Source organism: Zophobas morio, unplaced genomic scaffold, assembly GCF_036711695.1.
Source record: "Zophobas morio isolate AGI-343-1 ecotype UQ-CSIRO unplaced genomic scaffold, CSIRO_AGI_Zmor_V1 ptg000040l, whole genome shotgun sequence".
Lineage (NCBI taxonomy): Eukaryota > Metazoa > Arthropoda > Insecta > Coleoptera > Tenebrionidae > Zophobas > Zophobas morio.
In genome coordinates, this window is record NW_026972145.1 from 4,273,186 (window position 1) to 4,291,688 (window position 18,503).

The 18,503-nt window shown below is 28.8% G+C and overlaps 2 protein-coding genes across 2 annotated transcripts in view; one reads left to right on the forward strand and one right to left on the reverse strand.

The window, feature by feature from the left end:
• The window catches only part of LOC135140635 (nucleoredoxin-like), a 42,971-nt gene extending 27,687 nt beyond the window's left edge, over positions 1–15,284 (reverse strand). Inside the window, exon 1 of the mRNA XM_064071273.1 lies at positions 14,856–15,284. Within this exon, the coding sequence (XP_063927343.1) occupies positions 14,856–15,206 (351 nt within the window). The 5' untranslated portion in view covers positions 15,207–15,284. The remainder of the gene's footprint in view (positions 1–14,855) is intronic.
• LOC135140633 (cholesterol transporter ABCA5-like) overlaps positions 1–18,503 on the forward strand; it is a 72,071-nt gene that overhangs the window by 19,596 nt on the left and 33,972 nt on the right. The gene's annotated exons all lie outside the window — the stretch shown is intronic.

Sequence of the window (18,503 nt, forward strand, 5' to 3'; positions counted from 1 at the left end):
TTTTTCACTTTTCGATTTTTTTGATGTTTCGATTTCTCGACTTTTCACTTTTTAGATTCTTCAATTTTTCTTTTATTTTTCAATTTTTCGATATTTCGGTTTTGGAATTTTTCAATATAAATTTCTTAAATTTTTCTATTTTATTATTTCTCATTTTTTCGACTTTTTAAATTTTTGATTTTTCAGTAGTTGGCCCAATTTTTCGACTTTTTAAATTCTCTATTTTTCGATTTTTCAATTTTTCGACTTTTTCAAGTTTTCCATTTCTCAGTTTTTCGGCATTTCAGTTTTGACAACTTTTCGATTGTTCTAGATTTTAATTTTTCAACTTGTGAAATTTTAGTTTTTCCGATTTTTCAGTTCTTCGACTTTTCAATTTATCGAATTTTTAAATTTTAGATTTTTCTGTACTTTGCTCAATTTTTGGGTTTTTCAAATTCTCAATTTTTTATTTTTCCACTTTTTAAGTTTTGCCATTGTTTAACTTTTGAATTTTAGATTTGTCTGTTTTTCGATTTTTCGATGATTTTTAAAGTTCTCGATTTCTCAACTTTTCAGCATTTCAAATTTTCAATTTTTCGACTTTTTAAGTTTTTGATTTTTCAGTTCTTTGCTCAATTTTTCGATTTTTTAAATTCTCTGCTTTTCCATTTTTCAATTTTTCGATTTTTCTTTTATTTTTCAATTTTTCGATATTTCGGTTTTGGGATTTTTCAACATGTCTTCAATTTTTCTATTTTTCTACTTTTCGATTTTTTGGATTGATGAACTTTTGGATTTTCGATTTCTCGGTTTTTCGATTTTTCTTTTATTTTTCAATTTTTTTAATATTCCGGTTTTGGGATTTTTCAATATTATGTAAATGTCTTCAATTTTTCAATTTTTCTTTTTTTCGATTTTTGAGATTTTTTTTACTTTTGGATTTTCGATTTCTCGGTTTTTCGATTTTTCAGTTCTTCCGATATTTATACTTTTCAATTTTTCAATTTTTATAAAGTTTTCGATTTCTCAATTTTTCAACATTTCAATTTTGAGAACTTTTCAATTTTTGGATTTTTCAATTTTTCGAAATTCAAGTTTTGCAGATTTTTCGATTTTTCAGTTCTTGGCTTTTTCGATTTGTCGAATTTTTAAATTTTAGATTTTGCAGTTTTTTGGTGTTTCGATTTCTCGATCTTGAGATTTTTCGACTTCTTGGTTTTAGATCTTTCGGTTTTTCGATTTTCAGGTTTTTGATTCTTCATTCCTACCATTTTTCAATTTTTGCGATTGTTTAAATTTTGAATTTTCGATTTTTTAGTTTTTCCATATTTCTATTTTTCAATTTTTAGACTTTTTAAGTAGGTACTTGATTTTTCAGTACTTTGCTCAATTTTTCGATTTTTGAAATTCTCGATTTTTCGATTTTTTAATTTTTGGATTTTACGATTTTTTGATGTTCCCATTTCTTCGCATCTTGATTTTCGGTTTATAAAATTTTTCGACTTTTTTAAGTTTCAGATTTCTCAGCTTTTCCGCGTTTCAATTTTAAGAACTTTTCAATTTCTGGATTTTTCAGTTTTTTGAGATTTTAATTTTTCAACTTTTTAATGTTTCGATATCTGGATCTTTGGATTCTTCGACTTCTTGGTTTTAGATTTTTCTGTTAGGTATTCAATTTTTCGACCTTCAGGTTTTAGATTCTTCAACAGTCGGATTTTTCGACTTATCAATGTTTCAGTTTTTGAAAATTTCTGTGTTTCGACTTTTCAATTTTTCGGTTCTTCAATTTTTCGATTTTTCAATTTTTGTGGTTTTTAAATTTTTAATTTATGAATGTTAGTTTTTTTGAATTTTTCATTTATCGATTTTTTTTGTTCCGATTTCTGGACAATTTTTCTTTAATTTTTCAATTTTTCGATATTTGGGTTTTAGGATTTTTCAACCTCCCTAAATGTCTTAAATTTTTTAATTTTTCTACTTTTCGATTTTTTAGATTGATGAACTTTTGGATTCTCGATTTGTCAGTTTTTCGATTTTTCAGTTCTTCCGATATTTCTATTTTTCAATTTTTCGATTTTTAAAATTTTTGATTTGTCAATACTTTGCTCAATTTTTCGATTTTTTAAATTTCTTATTTTTCGATCTCGGTTATTCGATTTATAAAATTTTTCGACTTTTCGATTTTTAGTTATCTTAATTTTTATAAAGTTTTCGATTTCTCAATTTTTCAGCAGTTCAATTTTGAGAACTTTTCAATTTCCAGTTTTTTCAATTTTTCAACTTTCGAAATTTTAATTTTTCCGATTTTTCGATTTTTCAGTTTTTCAATTTATCGACTTTTTAAATTTTTTATTTTTCAGTACTTTGCTGAGTTTTTCGATTTTTTAAATTCTCTATTTTTCGAGTTTTCAATTTTCCAATGTTCCGATTTTTCGACATCTTGATTTTCGGTTTATAAAATTTTTCGACTTTTCGATTTTTTGATTTCTTGATTTTTCAATTTTTGAGCATTTCAATTTTGAGAATTTTCCAATTTCTGGGTTTTTCACTTTTCGGTTTTTTTTTTGATGTTTCGATTTCTCGACTTTTCACTTTTTGGATTCTTCAATTTTTCTTTTATTTTTCAATCTTTCGATATTTCGGTTTTGGAATTTTTCAATATAAATATTTTAAATTTTTCTATTTTATTATTTCTCATTTTTTCGACTTTTAAATTTTTGATTTTTCAGTAGTTGGCCCAATTTTTCGATTGTTTAAATTTTCTATTTTTCGATTTTTCAATTTTTCGACATTTTCAAGTTTTCCATTTCTCAGTTTTTCGGCATTTCAGTTTTTACAACTTTTCGATTTTTCTAGATTTTAATTTTTCAATTTGTGAAATTTTAGTTTTTCCGATTTTTCAGATCTTCGACTTTTCAATTTATGGAATTTTTAAATTTTAGATTTTTCAGTACTTTGCTCAATTTTTGGATTTTTCAAATACTCAATTTTTTTATTTTTCCACTTTTCGAGTTTTGCCATTGTTTAACTTTTGGATTTTTGATTTCTGTTTTTCGATTTTTCGATTGATTTTTGAAGTTCTCGATTTCTAAATTTCTCAGCATTTCAAATTTTCAATTTTTGGACTTTTTAAGTTTTTGATTTTTCAGTACTTTGCTCAATTTTTCGATTTTTTAAACTTTGTTTTTCCATTTTTCTACTTTTCGATTTTTTGGGTTGTTTAACTTTTGGATTTTCGATTTCTCGGTTTTTCGAGTTTTCAGTTCTTCCGATATTTCTATTTTTCGACTTTTTAAATTTTTGATTTTTCAGTACTTTACTCAGTTTATTGATTTTTCAGTTTTTCGATTCCTCAATTGTCTGCTTTTTTAATTTTTGCGGTGTTTTAAATTTTGAATTTTGAATTCTCGGTTTTTTGAGTTTTCAAATTTGTAATTTATAAATCTGTTTTTTGAATTTTCCATTTTTCGATTTTTTTTTGTTTTGATTTCTGGACTTTTCAATTTTTCTTTCATTTTTCAATTTTTCGATATTTGGGTTTTGGGATTTTTCAACATACCTAAATGTCTTCAATTTTTCTATTTTTGTACTTTTCGATTTTATGGATTGATGAACGTTTCGATTTTCGATTTCTCAATTTTTCGATTTGTTTAAATTTCTTATTTTTCGATTTTGCGATTTTTAGTTTTCTTGATTTTTATAAAGTTTTCGATTTCTCAAGTTTTCAGCAGTTCAATTTTGAGAACTTTTCAATTTCTGGATTTTTCAATTTTTCAACTTTCGAAATTTTAGCTTTTCCGATTTTTCGATTTTTCAGTTCTTCGATTTTTCAATTTTTCGACTTTTTAAATTTTTTGTTTTTCAATACTTGACTCAGTTTTTCGATTTTTTAAATTCTCTATTTTTCGAGTTTTCAATTTTCCGATTTTACGATTTTTTGATGTTCCGATTTTGTGACATCTTGATTTTCGGTTTATAAAATTTTTCGACTTCGATTTTTAGATTTCTTGATTTTTCAAGTTTTTGATTTTTGAAGTTTTCAACATTTCGATTTTGAGAATTTCCCAATTTCTGACTTTTTCACTTTTCGATTTTTTTTGATGTTTTGATTTCTCGACTTTTCACTTTTTAGATTCTTCAATTTTTCTTTTATTTCTCAATTTTTCGATTTTTTAAATTTTTTATTTTTTAGTACTTTGCTCAATTTTTCGATTATTTAAATTTCTTATTTTTAGATTTACGATTTTTTGATGTCTCGATCTCGGTTATTCGATTTATAAAATTTTTCAACTTACGAAATTTTAGTTTTTCCGACTTTTCAAGTTTTGCCAATGTTTAAATTTTGGATTTTCGATATCTCGGTTTTTCGATTTTTCAGTTCTTCGATTTTTCATTTTATCGAATTTTTTACATTGAAATTTTTCAGTATTTTGATGTTTCAATTAGTCGATCTTTGGATTTTTTTACTTTTTGATTTTATATTTTTCCGTTTTTCAATTTTTCGATTTTCAGATTTTCGATTTTTCATTTCACCAATTTTCCAATTTTTTTGATCGTTTAAATTTTGGATATTAGATTTCTCGGTTTTTCGATTTTTCAGTTCTTCCATATTTCTATTTTTCAATTTTTTGACTTTTTAAATCTTTGATTTTTCAGTACTTTGCTCTATTTTTCGATTTTGCGATTTTTTGATGTTTCGATCTCGGTTATTCGATTTATAAAATTTTTCGACTTTTCGATTTTTGGTTTACTTGATTTTTATAAAGTTTTTGATTTCTCAAGTTTTCAGCAGTTCAATTTTGAGAACTTTTCAATTTCTGGATTTTTCAATTTTTCGAGATTTTAATTTTTCAACTTTCGAAATTTTAGTTTTTCCGATTTTTCGATTTTTCAGTTCTTCGATTTTTCAATTTTTCGACTTTTTAAATTTTTTTTTTCAGTACTTTGCTCAGTTTTTCGATTTTTTAAATTCTCTATTTTTCGAGTTTTCAATTTCTCGATTTTACGATTTTTTGATGTTCCGATTTTTCGACATCTTGATTTTCGGTTTATAAAATTTTTCGACTTTTCGATTTTTAGTTTTCTTGATTTTTGAATTTTTCAGCATTTCAATTTTGAGAATTTCCCAATTTCTGGATTTTTCACTTTTCGATTTTTTTTTGATGTTTTGATTTCTCGACTTTTCACTTTTTAGATTCTCAATTTTTCTTTTATTTCTCAATTTTTCGATTTTTTAAATTTCTTATTTTTCGATTTTGCGATGTTTTGATGTTTCGATCTCGGTTATTCTATTTATAAAATTTTTCGACTTTTCGATTTTTATATTTCTTGATTTTTATAAAGTTTTTGATTTCTCAATTTTTCAGCAGTTCAATTTTGAGAACTTTTCAATTTCCAGATTTTTCAATTTTTCGAGATTTTAATTTTTCAACTTTCGAAATTTTAGTTTTTCCGATTTTCCGATTTTTCAATTTTTCGACTTTTTAAATTTTTTATTTTTCAGTACGTTGCTCAGTTTTTCGATTTTTTAAATTCTCAATTTTTGGAGTTTTCAATTTTCCGATTCTACGATTTTTTGATGTTCCGACTTTTCGACATTTCTTGATTTTTCAAGTTTTTGATTTTTCAATTTTTCAGCATTTCAATTTTGAAAATTTCCCAATTTCAGAATTTTTCACTTTTCGTTTTTTTTGTTTCGATTTCTCAACTTTTCACTTTTTAGATTCTTCAATTTTTCTTTTATTTTTCAATTTTTCGATATTTCGGTTTTGGAATTTTTCAATATAAATATCTTAAATTTTTCTATTTTACTATTTCTCAATTTTTCGACTTTTTAAATTTTTGATTTTTCAGTAGTTGGCCAAATTTTTCGATTTTTCAAATTTTCCATTTCAGTTTTTCGAGATTTTAATTTTTCAACTTTTGAAATTACAGTTTTTCTGATTTCTCGATTTTTCAGTTCCTCGATTTTTCCATTTATCGAATTTAAATTTTAGATTTTTAATTTTCTTGGTGTTTCGATATTATGATTTTTCAATTTTTGCGTTGTTTAAATTTTTTATTTTTCAGGTTTTTGATTTTCGATTTTACGATTTTTCAACTTTCGATTTCTCAATTTTCCGATATTTCAAATTTGAGAACTTTTCAGTTTAGGAATTTTTCACTTTTTTGATATTTCGACCGCTTGATCTTTCGATTTTTCGACTTTTTGGATTTCGATTTTTCGATCTTAAACATTTTTGATTTTCCAAATTTCTGTTTTTAAAGTTTTCGATATTTCATTTTTTCGATTTTTCAATTTTTCAGTTTTTAAAATTTTTCGATTTCTCAATTTCTCGATATTCATATCTCCCCATATCTCGATTTTACATTTCTCAGTTTTTCAACGTATCAACGTTGGGAACTTTTCAGTTTTTTTTTGGGTTTCCCGTTGTTTGTCTACTTAAAATATATTTGAGGAAAGAAAATCAATCAAATTTCGTTTTCTTCTAGGTACTGATGCTTGTGATCTGAACGTGCTAATAGTCGAATTTTTCGAAGTATATAAACTGTCGAAGTTAAGCATGTACTGAGAAATTGAGAATGCCATGGAAGATATGACAAAAAAGTAAAACTTGGCAAAATTAAATTTTACGATTTTTCAAAGCAGGATTTGTTAGATCGTACTTCAGGGGCGAGGGAAGTTCCGTCGAAATAAATCATTTTCTGAATATTTTACAAAGATAATTATGTAGATATATGTATGTATATATACAAAAAGTAAAAGAAAATGCTGAAAACTTCTTACTTTGCAGTATTTTTAGACAATTTTTAAATATTGTCCAAATAAATTAGCTCCTCATTAAAAATATACATTACAAGGCCCCACACTAAACCCCGGGCTATTTTCAAATTACGCAAACGACCTAAGCCACAGCACCCTTTACCATTTAAAACCCCATTCCGAACCCACTCCACCCGGCCACTCATTCCATAACTCCTCATCTCCTTCGCCCACTCGCACTTTTCCACATTTCTCAAAATCGAGTTGTTTTCACGTGCCAAGAAATAACCCTCCCCGACGCGTGCTACGTGAGCAGAAAATTGCTTTCCCCGTCCGAATTTATGTGTCAGTCTAACTTTATAAACGGCATCCGTCGGTTTCGAGTTCCACTGGATCCTGGATCGATCCAGGTCCGAGTCTTCACTTCGGTTGCTTAATTTGTTGACACGTGCATTCCAGAAGGCCGAGCTCTGTAAACCAGAGGGCAAAAAATGTAAACACAGTCGATCGGCTGGCTGACGGCTGAGGGAGTTTGTTTGCTCACGGATTTCACAACCGAAAAATTTTAATCGCTGGGGAGTTGTCGCTCTCAAACCAGAGTCAACTAAGTATAACAATTTTTTCGTCCCCTGTCACCCTTCAGCGCCCACAAAAATCCCGCTTTTATCAATCGAACGCCTCCACATTCCTGCGAGATTTTTCCCCTCCTCGCCACTTTTCATCCCTCAACGCCGCCATAAATCCGGCTTATTATTCACCCCGAACTCCGTCCCCGAAAAAGTTTCGCTTTAATTAAATCGCGTAAAGGGATCGCCGCCACTTTATCGAAAACGCATCTATAGCTATCGAACAAAGGGACGGAGAAGTGGCGGCGCGCCGCCCCCGGCCTTTGTTTAAACTGCGGAGAGTTTCGGATGGCGTTCGATTAATGGAATAATCGGAGTGGTGTCGGGCACTAATCACTTTTGTTTAATTGGCGGAGTTGTCCGAGTGCTGTAGGGAGCGAAAAAATCTGGAATAAATTTGTCGCGCGTTTACGCTGGAAACGGAGCCGACGACCGGAAGAGGCCGTAAATCGGGAGGTTTATGCTCCGGGTGCATTTTTGGAGGGGAGATCCGTCCAGATTAATTGAGCGGACGTAATACGTACACAAACGGAGTGTTTTCCATAATACGCAATTTCGGGGGAACTGGAAGGTCTTGAGCCGCCCTTGTCGAGGTCTGTTTACTCAAGGGCTGATGAATTATGGCGGGGGCGGCTTGACAAGCCCATTTTTCGCCAACTCTATTCTGAATTTCTCAGTACATGCTTAACTTCGACAGTTTAGATATTTCGAAGGAATTCGACTATTAGCACGTTCAGATCACAAACATCAGCACTTAAAAGAAAATGAAATTTTATTGATTTTGTTTCCTCAACGTAGAAGACTGAGTAATTAATCGGACATAATATATTTAAAGTAGACAGGCAACGGGAAACCCAAAAATTTTTAAAATCGAAATGTTGCAAAACCGAAAAATTTAACAGCGATAAGCTGAAAAATGTACAATTTAAAAATTCCAAAAATTGAAAAATCGAAAAATTTTAAAACAGAAATGGAAAAATCAAAAATGTTTAAAATCGAAAAATTGAAATCCAAAAAGTCGAAACATCAAAAAATCAAAAAATTAAAATATCTAAAAATTGAAAAATTCATAAACTGAAAAGTTCCCAAAATTGAAATATCGAAAAATTGAGAAATCGAAAGTTGAAAAACGTAAAATCGAAAATCAAAAACCTGAAAAAACAAAAAATTTAAACAACGCAAAAGCTGAAAAATCGAAAACCTGAAGATCGAAAAATTGAATACCTTACAGAAAAATCTAAAACCAAGAAGTCGAAAAATCCAAAGATTTAGATATCGAAACTTTAAAAAACTGCAAAATCTAAAATTTAAATTCGATAAATTGAAAAATCGAAGAACTGAAAAATCGAGAAAGCGGAAAAGCTGAAATTTCAAAAGTTGAAAAATTAAAATATCGAAAAATTGCAAAATCAAGAAATTTAAAAGTTGAAAAATTTTGTAAGCTGAAAATCGAGATGTCAAGAAATCGGAACATCAAAAAATCGGAAAATCGAAAAATAGAGAATTTAAAAAATCGAAAAATTGAGCGAAGTACTGAAAAATCAAAAATTTAAAAAGTCAAAAAATTGAAGAATAGAAATATGGAAGAACCGAAAAATTGAAAAACCCAAAAAAACGAAAATCCAAAATTCAAACAATCGTAAAAAATTGAAAAATCGGAGAAATGAAGAATCCAAAACCTGAAAATCGAAAAATTGGAAAACCGAAGAATCTAAAGCCAAGAAGTCGAAAAATCTAAATATCGAGAAATCGAAACATCAAAAAACAGAAAAATCTAAAATGTCAAAATTCGATAAATTGAAGAACCGAAGAACTGAAAGTTGAAAAATTAAAATCTCAAAAAATTGAAAAACCCATAAATTGAAAACTTTAAAAATCAAGAAATCTAAAAATCGAAAGTCGCAAATTTTTATAAACTGAAAATCAAGATGTCGAAAAATCGGAACATCAAAAAATCGGAAACTCGGAAAATTGAAAACTCGAAAAATAGAGAATTTAAAAAATCAAAAAATTAAGCACTGTACTGTACTGAAAAATCAAAAATTTTAAAAGTCGAAAAATTGAAAATAAAAATATCGAAGAAATGAAAAATTAAAAAACCGAGAAATCGAAAATCCAAAATTTAAATAATCGCAAAAATTGAAAAATCGAAGAACTGAAAAATCGAAAAATCGGAAAAACTAAAATTTCGAAAGTTGAAAAATTATAATTTCGAAAAATTGAAAAATTTGAAAATTTAAAAGTTCTCGAAATTGAACTGCTGAAAAATTGAGAAATCGAAAACTCTATATAAATCAAGAAAACTAAAAATCGAAAAGTCGAAAAATTTTATTAATTCAATAACCGAGATCGAAATATCAAAAAATCGTAAAATCGAAAAATAAGAAATTTATAAAATCGAAAAATTGAGCAAAGTACTGAAAATCAAAAATTTTAAAACTCGAAAAATTAAAAAATAGAAATATCGGAAGAACTGAAAAATCGAAAAACTGACAAATCGAAAATCCAAAAGTTCATCAATCCAAAAAATCGAAAAGTAGAAAAATTGAAAAACTGAAGACATTTAGGTATGTTGAAAAATCCCAAAACCCAAATATCGAAAAATTGAAAAATTAAAGAAAAATTGTCCAAAAATCTGAACAAAAAAAATCTAAAAATGAAAAATTCAAAAAACTAACATTCATAAATTAAAAAATTGAAAAATCGAAAAATTGAAGAACCGAAAAATTGAAAAATCGAGAAATTATAAAAACTTTTAAAACTAAAAAAATTGAAAAGTCGAAACAGAAATTTTCAAAAACTGAAACATCGATAAGAATCTAAAACTCGATGGGAAAATTGAATACCTAACAGAAAAATCTAAGACCAAGAAGTCGAAGAATCCAAAGATCCAGATATCGAAACATTAAAAAACTGAAAAATCTAAAATTTAAATTCGATAAATTGAAAAATCGAGGGACCGAAAAACCGAGAATTCGAAAAAACTAGAATTTCAAAAGTTGAAAAATTAAAATCTCAAAAAACTGAAAAATCCAGAAATTGAAAAGTTCTTAAAATTGAAACGCGGAAAAGTTGAGAAATCTAAAACTTGAAAAAGTCGAAAAATTTTATAAACCGAAAATCAAGATGTAAAGAAATGGGAACATCAAAAAATCGTAAAATCCAAAAATTGAAAAATCAGAAAATTGAGAATTGAAAAATCGAAAAATTGAGCAAAGTACTGAAAAATCAAGTACTTAAAAAGTCTAAAAATTGAAAAATAGAACTATGGAAAAACTGAAAAATCGAAAATTTAAAAATTCAACAAATCGAAAAATCGAAGAACTGAAAAATCGAAAAATCGGCAAAACTAGAATTTCGAAAAATTGAAAAATCCAAAAATTGAAAAGTTCTAAAAATTGAAATGCTGAAAAATGGAGAAATCGAAAACTATAAAAATCGGAAAATTGAAAAGTATAAATATCGGAAGAACTGAAAAATCGAAAAACCGAGAAATCGAAAATCCAAAAGTTAAACAATCCAAAAAATCGAAAAGTAGAAAAATGGAAAAATTGAAGACATTTATGTTAAAAATCCCAAAACCGAAATATCGAAAAAATGAAAAATGAAAGAAAAATCGAAAAATTGAAAAATAGAGAATTTAAAAATCGAAAAATTGAGCAAGGTACTGAAAAATCAACAATTTATAAAGTCCAAAAACCAAAGGTTAAACAATAGCAAAAGTGGAAAAATAGAAAAATTGAAGACATTTACATATATTGAAAATCCCGAAACCGAAATATCGGAGAATTGAAAAATAAAAGAAAAATCGAAAAATTGAGAATTTAAAAAATCCAAAAATTGAGCAAAGTAGGTACTGAAAATCTAAAATTTAAAAATTCAATAAATTGAAAAATCGAAGAACTGAAATATCGGAAAAACTAAAATTTCAAAAGTTGATGAATGAAAATAAAAAAAATTGAAAAATTCTCAAAATTGAAATGCTGAAAAATACAGAAATCGAAAACTTTATAAAAATCGGAAAATATAAATATCGCAAGAACTGAAAAATCGAGAAATCGAAAATCCAAAAGTTAAAAAAATCTCAAAAATCGAAAAGAAGAAAAATGGAAAAATTGAAGACATTTACATAATGTTGAAAAATCTCAAAACCGGTATATTAAAAAAATTGAAAAATAAAAGAAAAATCGAAAACATCAAAAAATCGTAAAATCTAAAAATAAGAAATTTAAATAATCGAAAAATTGAGCAAAGCACTGAAAAATCAAAAATTTTAAAAAATCGAAAAATTGAAAAATATTTATGTTAAAAAATCCCAAAACCAAAATATCGAAAAACTGAAAAATGAAGGAAAAATCGAAACATTGAAAAATAGAGAATTTAAAAATCGAAAAATTGAGCAAAGTACTGAAAAAAAAAATATAAAGTCGAAAAATTGAAAATTTGAAATATCGAAGAACTGAAAAATCGAAAAATCCACAGATCCAAAAACCAAAAGTGTAACAATAGAAAATGTGGAAAAATAGAAAAATTGAAGACATTTACATATATTGAAAATCCCCAAACCGAAATATCGGAGAATTGAAACACAAAAGAAAAATAAAAAAAATGGGAATTTAAAAAATCCAAAAATTGAGCAAAGTACTGAAAATCTAAAATTTCAAAAATTCGATAAATTGAAAATCTCGAAGAACTGAAAAATCGGAAAAACTAAAATTTCGAAAGTTGATAAATTAAAATCTAGAAAAATTGAAAAGTTCTCAAAATTGAAATGCTGAAAAATACAGAAATCGAAAACTTTATAAAAATCGAGAAATCGAAAATCCAAAAGTTAAAAAAATCTCAAAAATCGAAAAGAAGAAAAATGGAAAAATTGAAGACATTTACATAACATTGAAAAATCTCAAAACCGGTATATTAAAAAAATTGAAAAATAAAAGAAAAATCGAAAAACCGAGAAATCGAAAATCCAAAATTTAAACAATCGTAAAAATTGAAAAATCGGAAAAATGAAGAATTGAAAACCTGCAAATCGAAAAATTGAAAAACCGAAAAATCTAACCCCAAGAAGTTGAAAAATCGAAAGGTCTGGAGATCGAAACAATCTCTTAAAATTGAAAAATCCAGAAATTGAAAAGTACTGGAAAATCAAACAGTTAAAAAATCGAAAAATCGAAAAATTGAAAAATAGAAATATCGGAAGAATTCAAAAATCGAAAAACCGAGAAATCAAAAATCCAAAATTTAATCAATCGCAAAAATTGAATTGCTGAAAAATTAAGAAATCGAAAACTTCATAAAAACCAAGAAACCTAAGAATCGAAAAGTTAAAATATTTTATAAATCGAATAACCGATAAAAGAAATCGAAACATCAAAAAATCGTAAAATCGAAAATAGGAAATTTAAAAAATCGAAAAATTGAGGAATCAGAGTATGTACTGAATAATCAAAAAATTGAAAAATAGAAATGTCGGACAAACTGAAAAATCGAAAAACCCAGAAACCTAAAATCCAAAAATTATACAATCCAAAAAATCGAAAAAAAGAAGAATAGAAAAATTGAAGACAATTAAGTTGAAAAATCCCAAAACTCAAATATCGAAAAATTGAAAAATAAAAGAAAATTGGAAAAATCGAAGAATTGAAAAGTTCAGAAATTCAAATAAAAAAAATCGAGAAATGGAAAATTCAAAAAACTAAAATTTATAATTAAAAATTTGAAAACTCAAAAAACCGAGTATTCAAAATCTAAAATTTAAAAATCGAAAAACTGAGCAAAGTACCTACTGCAAAATCAAAAATTTTAAAAGTCGAGAAATTGAAAAATAAAAATGTCCGAAGAACTGAAAAGTCGAAAAACCGAGAAATCGAAAATCCAAAAGTTAAACAATCCAAAGAATCGAAAACCTGAAAATTGAAAAACCGAAAAATCTAAAACCAAGAAATCGAAAAATTTGAAAATCGGGAAATTGAACCATCAAAAAATCTTGAAAAATTAAAAAATATAGAAATTGAAAAGTTCTTAATCGAGAAAGTCAAGAAATCTAAAAATCGAAAAAGAAATCGGAACATCAAAAAATCGTAGAATCGAAGCATTGAAAAATCGAAAAATGGAGAATTTAAAAAATCGAAAAATTGAGCAAAGTACTGAAAAGTCAAAAATTTTAAATAACGAAAAATTGGAAAACCGAAGAATTGAAAAATCAAAATATCTAAAACTTCATCAAAAATGAAATCGAAAAGTTTAAAAATAGAAAAGGCGAAAAATTTAAAAAATGGAATAACCAACATATCAACAAATCGAAATTGAGAAATCAAAAACTGAAAAATAAAAAATTGAAAAATAGAAATATCGAAAACGTGAAAAATCGAGAAATCTAAATAACAAAAAAATTGAAAAATGGAAAATTCAATAAACTAACATTCATAAATTAAAAATTTGGTAAGTCGAAAAATCGAGACTCCAAAATCCAAAATTTAAAAACCACAAAAATTGAAAAATCGAAAAACTGAAACAGAGAAATTAAAAATTTTCAAAACTGAAAAAAATGAAAAATCGAAACACTCAAATATTCAAAAAATTGAAAAATCAAAATCGATCAACATCATTCAGGCCTGATCAGGTCAGATTGAATAATATCATATGACCAAAAGACCGATCCTGTGGCACTCCAAGGAATTTATTTTTAAAATAATGATGTTGGCAACACCATTAATTGACGGTCCAAAATTCCGATAAAAATTTTCAAAAATTACATCTGTCAACGGTAAAAATGACGTTGTGGGATTTTTTAACCACTCGCTTCACTCGCTATAAGTGAAATCTTAAAGAAGAAAATTTCGTTTTATAAGTAACGCAAAACAGATCAATTTACGTATTGAAAAAATGTAGAAAAGTGAATCAGTGACCTGACCTGACCTGATATAACCTGCTCCGACTAATATCCCGTTTCAGCATACATACAATTTAAAATTCTCTAATAAAATGTCGCTTCAATAAAAACCAATTTACCGACGAGACAGTTTTTGCCATTAGTTGTGTTTTGTTATTCTGAAAATTTACTTCCACACAAACGTAATTTTATGAGTAATAAATTAGACTCCACAGTTCCGTCTCCCAGGAGTACAATAGAAGGAATTTCAAAATTAATTAGTATGAAAATACATTTAGTAATGAACAGTTTAGACTCTCTTTGTACACAAATATTACGTCTGCCATACCTACTTCAAAAGAAAAAAAATGGTTTTCGTGATTAATGACTTTTTTTTTCTTTCGATAAAATGTTTGTGAAAATGTAGATACCCCAAGAACTCGAACGGGTTGTTAAACCCCGCATCCCTCCCATAAAACCAATAACATTATTTATTTAGGCATCCTGAACGCCCTTTATTGCACATAGTTGTCACAACAAAGCCATAAATCAACCAAAAACAACTTCTTCAGTTCACCCTCGAGCAAAAAACTAAACAAAACCAACTCACCTTCAGCTCGATCTCACTAAACGGCACCGCGAACCACGGCATGCCCACCAGGCTGTCCCTGTGGCTGTTCTCAAAGTCACTGAACACATCGTTGTTCGCCCACAGCACCACTTGCACCACCTCCAGCTTCTTCACCTCGCAGCAGTCCTGGTTGAGCCTCTCGTACAGCAGCCGCAACTTCTTCACGAAGTCGTCGCTCTGCTGGCTGATGTTGGCGAACGAGAAGTACACCCCCGTGATGTTGGCGCTGTACAGCGCCTCCTGCGCCCCCGCGAACCCGAAGGCCCCGTTCTCGTAGCGCAGCAGTTGCTGGCCGAAGAGACGCTCGTGCCAGTGGGCGTTGTGGGCCATGGCATAGCGTCGCGACGCTCGAGATCGACTGAAGAGCACGCGGCGGCGGCGTCGCGGCGCCGGCGCGTGGGGGGGATCGATGCGCGGGGGCTCGCACACGTGGGACGGGGGATGCGAAAATTGGAAAGGGGGTCGTGGGCCCCCTCACAATGTGTTTTGGTTTTGATTAATTAGAGTGGGGGTTTGTTGGGGTTTTCGGTGCTGCAAGTGGCTGCACTTTTCGTTGTTTTGCGAACATGAGGATGAGGAGTTTTATGCAATGCGATGCAAAAAGTCGGATGTTCGTCTCCCGCATTGATATTTCAGAGCGAACATTTGGTGCTCGAGACTGCGGCGTTTTGCTCTTTTTATTGGAACTGCTGGGATAAAAGTTTGCACTTTTATTCCGTTAAAAATAAACCTTAGTCGAGGCGGAATTTAAATAAGCGAGGAGAAAACAAAGGAAAAGGTCGAACGTTGCGAGTGTGCGAACCGAGGGAACGTTTTTTTTGATTATTTTGATTTGGAAGTGCGTCGTGTTTGTATTTTGTAATATTTTAGAGTAATGCTCGAGGTTCTGCGGTAAGTTAAGTGAATTTTGAGTGCGGTTGTGGTGTTACGCTCCCTTGACTTTACGCGAATTCGGGCCCTAATTTCGGTTTCGTTTCCCTCTAGCCGGGTTTTCTTACTTGCTGTGTAAAATAAATACTTTTTGTGTGAGTAGAAACGTTCGGTTTATGATTTTCTCAAGAATTTTGCACATCTGGGCATTGTACATATTATATTAAAATATAAAGTTAATCATTTCAAATTCCATCCTTTCAAATATATGCCAACGGCATGATGCTGTACTAATAATTCTCATAAAGCATCAGGATTACCAACTGAAATGTTAAAACAAATCAAACTTTAATTGATTATTACTACTTCCAGAGTTTAACTAAATTTTTTGCTGTATAGTTTCCCCAGTTCTAATTCGGTTTTATGATAATACTCCATTGTACAAAAGTTAACTTCCTTGACAATAGATTATTACTGCCGCTGATGGGACAGTCATAAATAAGAGTGTAACCATTATATGATATAATTGTAACGGCATGGTTAAATCCTTATTTATGACTACCCGATCAGCGGCAATAGTAATCGTAATCTATTGTAAAGGAAGTTAATTTTTCCACATCATAAAACCGAATCAGAACTGGGGAAACTATACAAGTGTTGTGGGTCTGCAATTGTATTTTTCACCGTTGTTGTCACTTTTTCTAGTCGTTTTCTTCACCCTTTTTGTCGTTTTTTTTATCGTTCTTTGTCCCATTTTTTGTATTGTCTCTTTTTCAACTTTTTTTCGTGTTTTAGATGACTTATCATCCTGTTTTCGCCCTTTCTGGCGTCTTTTGTTAGTCTTTTTTACTCTTTTCTTTGTCAGTCGCATTTTTTTGTCAATTTTTGTTGCTTTCTTTTCGATTGCTTTTATCACTTTTTTTATTTTGTTAACCTTTTTTTCTCCTTTTCATTTCCGCTTTTTTGATTTTTTTCTAGACCTTTTTTTTGTACACTTTTTGGTGTAAAATTTTCTTTTTATCGCACTTTTTAAGTTTATTTTCTAGGCCATTTATCACATTTTTGTTTTGCATTTTTTGTGAATTTTTTTTATTGAATCTGTTGTCTTTAATTTTTGCCACTTTTTATCGCCTTTTTGCTCGTTTTTTGTGTTTTTGTCCTATTTTTTTAAGTTTATTGTCGTTGATTTTTTCTTTTCTTTTTCGTTTGTTCTGTTGTCCTTTTTTCGAATATAATAATTTTTTGTCTGTTCTTTTGGCGGTTTTACTTTCTTTTTTGTCGGTTTTATTTGTCTTTTTTGTGATTTTTTTGTGACATTTCCGCCCTTTATTATTACTTTCTTGTTGCTTGTTTATACTTTTTATTATATAATTTCTTGATGACCATTCTTTACTCTCTTTTTTGTCGGTTTTTGATGTTTTTTGTAGCTCTTTTTTTGGCCCTTTTTGTTTTATTTTTTTTTTTGTTTTAACCCTTTTCTCCTCTTTTTTTTAGTTCTTTTTTTAATCTTCTTGTGATTCTCTTTTTTTGTATTTTTTTTTTTGTTGAAATTGTTGAGAATTTTTTTTTGGTCTTGTTTTTGTTTGTCTGATTTTTTTTCATTTATAGAATGTCTGAATTTACTGAAATACTTGGATCCCTCGAACTTGTTATAATCCTTGGATTTTCTTTGCTCTTTTTTTGTCGTTGATTTTTATCGTCTCTTTTTGTCTTTTTTCTGTACTCTTTTTTCTCAACTTTTTCGTTGTTTTTTCTGCTCTTTTTTTTCTGTCGTTATTTTTCATTCCATTTTTTTTAATACCTCTTTTTTGCTCTTTTCTTTCATTTTTTTGGCCCTTTTTCCATCTCATTTTTTTATGTCATTTTTTATGACCATTTTTCCTTTTTTTTTGAAATTTCTGGAATGTCTGGAATCTCTAGAACCTTTGAAAGTCTTGTAGTCTTCAGAATATTCAAAGTATTCAGAATCTTCCGAATCCTTAATGTCTTCAGATTTGCTGAAATCTTAAGTTCTCGAAGTGCTGAAATTCTTCAGAATCGTTAAAATCTTCAGAATTTCTGCAATATAAGGATTTTTTTTAATTTCTGGGATTTCTGGAACCTTGAAATTCCTATAATATTTAGAATCTTCGAAATCTTCAGTGTTCAGATTTTGTACAATTTTCAGTTTTGCAAATATTTTTGCAATACTCCGAATTTTCAGAATCTTGAGAATCTTAAGTATCTTCAGAACAGTCAGAATCTTAGGATTCTTCAGAACCTTCAGAAACTCCAGAATCTTCTGTGTTTTTAAAATACCTAGAATCTCTGGAAATTTTGGAACCTTTGAAATCTTCAGAATCTTTAAAGACTTCAGATTTATTGGAATCTTCATCTTTCGAAGTACTCAGAATCTTCAGAATCTCCATAATCTCGGAATGTCCGAAATTTTTGGAATTTCTGGAAACTCTAAAGTGACGGAATATCTGGATTTTTTAAATTTCTGGAATTTCTGGAACCTTGAAATCATTATATTTAGAATTTTCGAAATCTGAAAGGTGTTGCACTACTCCAAATCTTGAAAATTTTGAGAATCTTAAGAATCTTCAGAATTGTCAGAATCTTTGGATTCTTCAGAACCTTCAGAAACTTCAGTATCTTTAGAATTCCTAGAATCTCTGGAAGTTTTGGAATCGTTGGAATTGTTAGAATTTCTAGATTGTAGAATATCCCGAATCATTGGAATTTCTGGAATCTCTGGTCTCGGGTATACGGAAT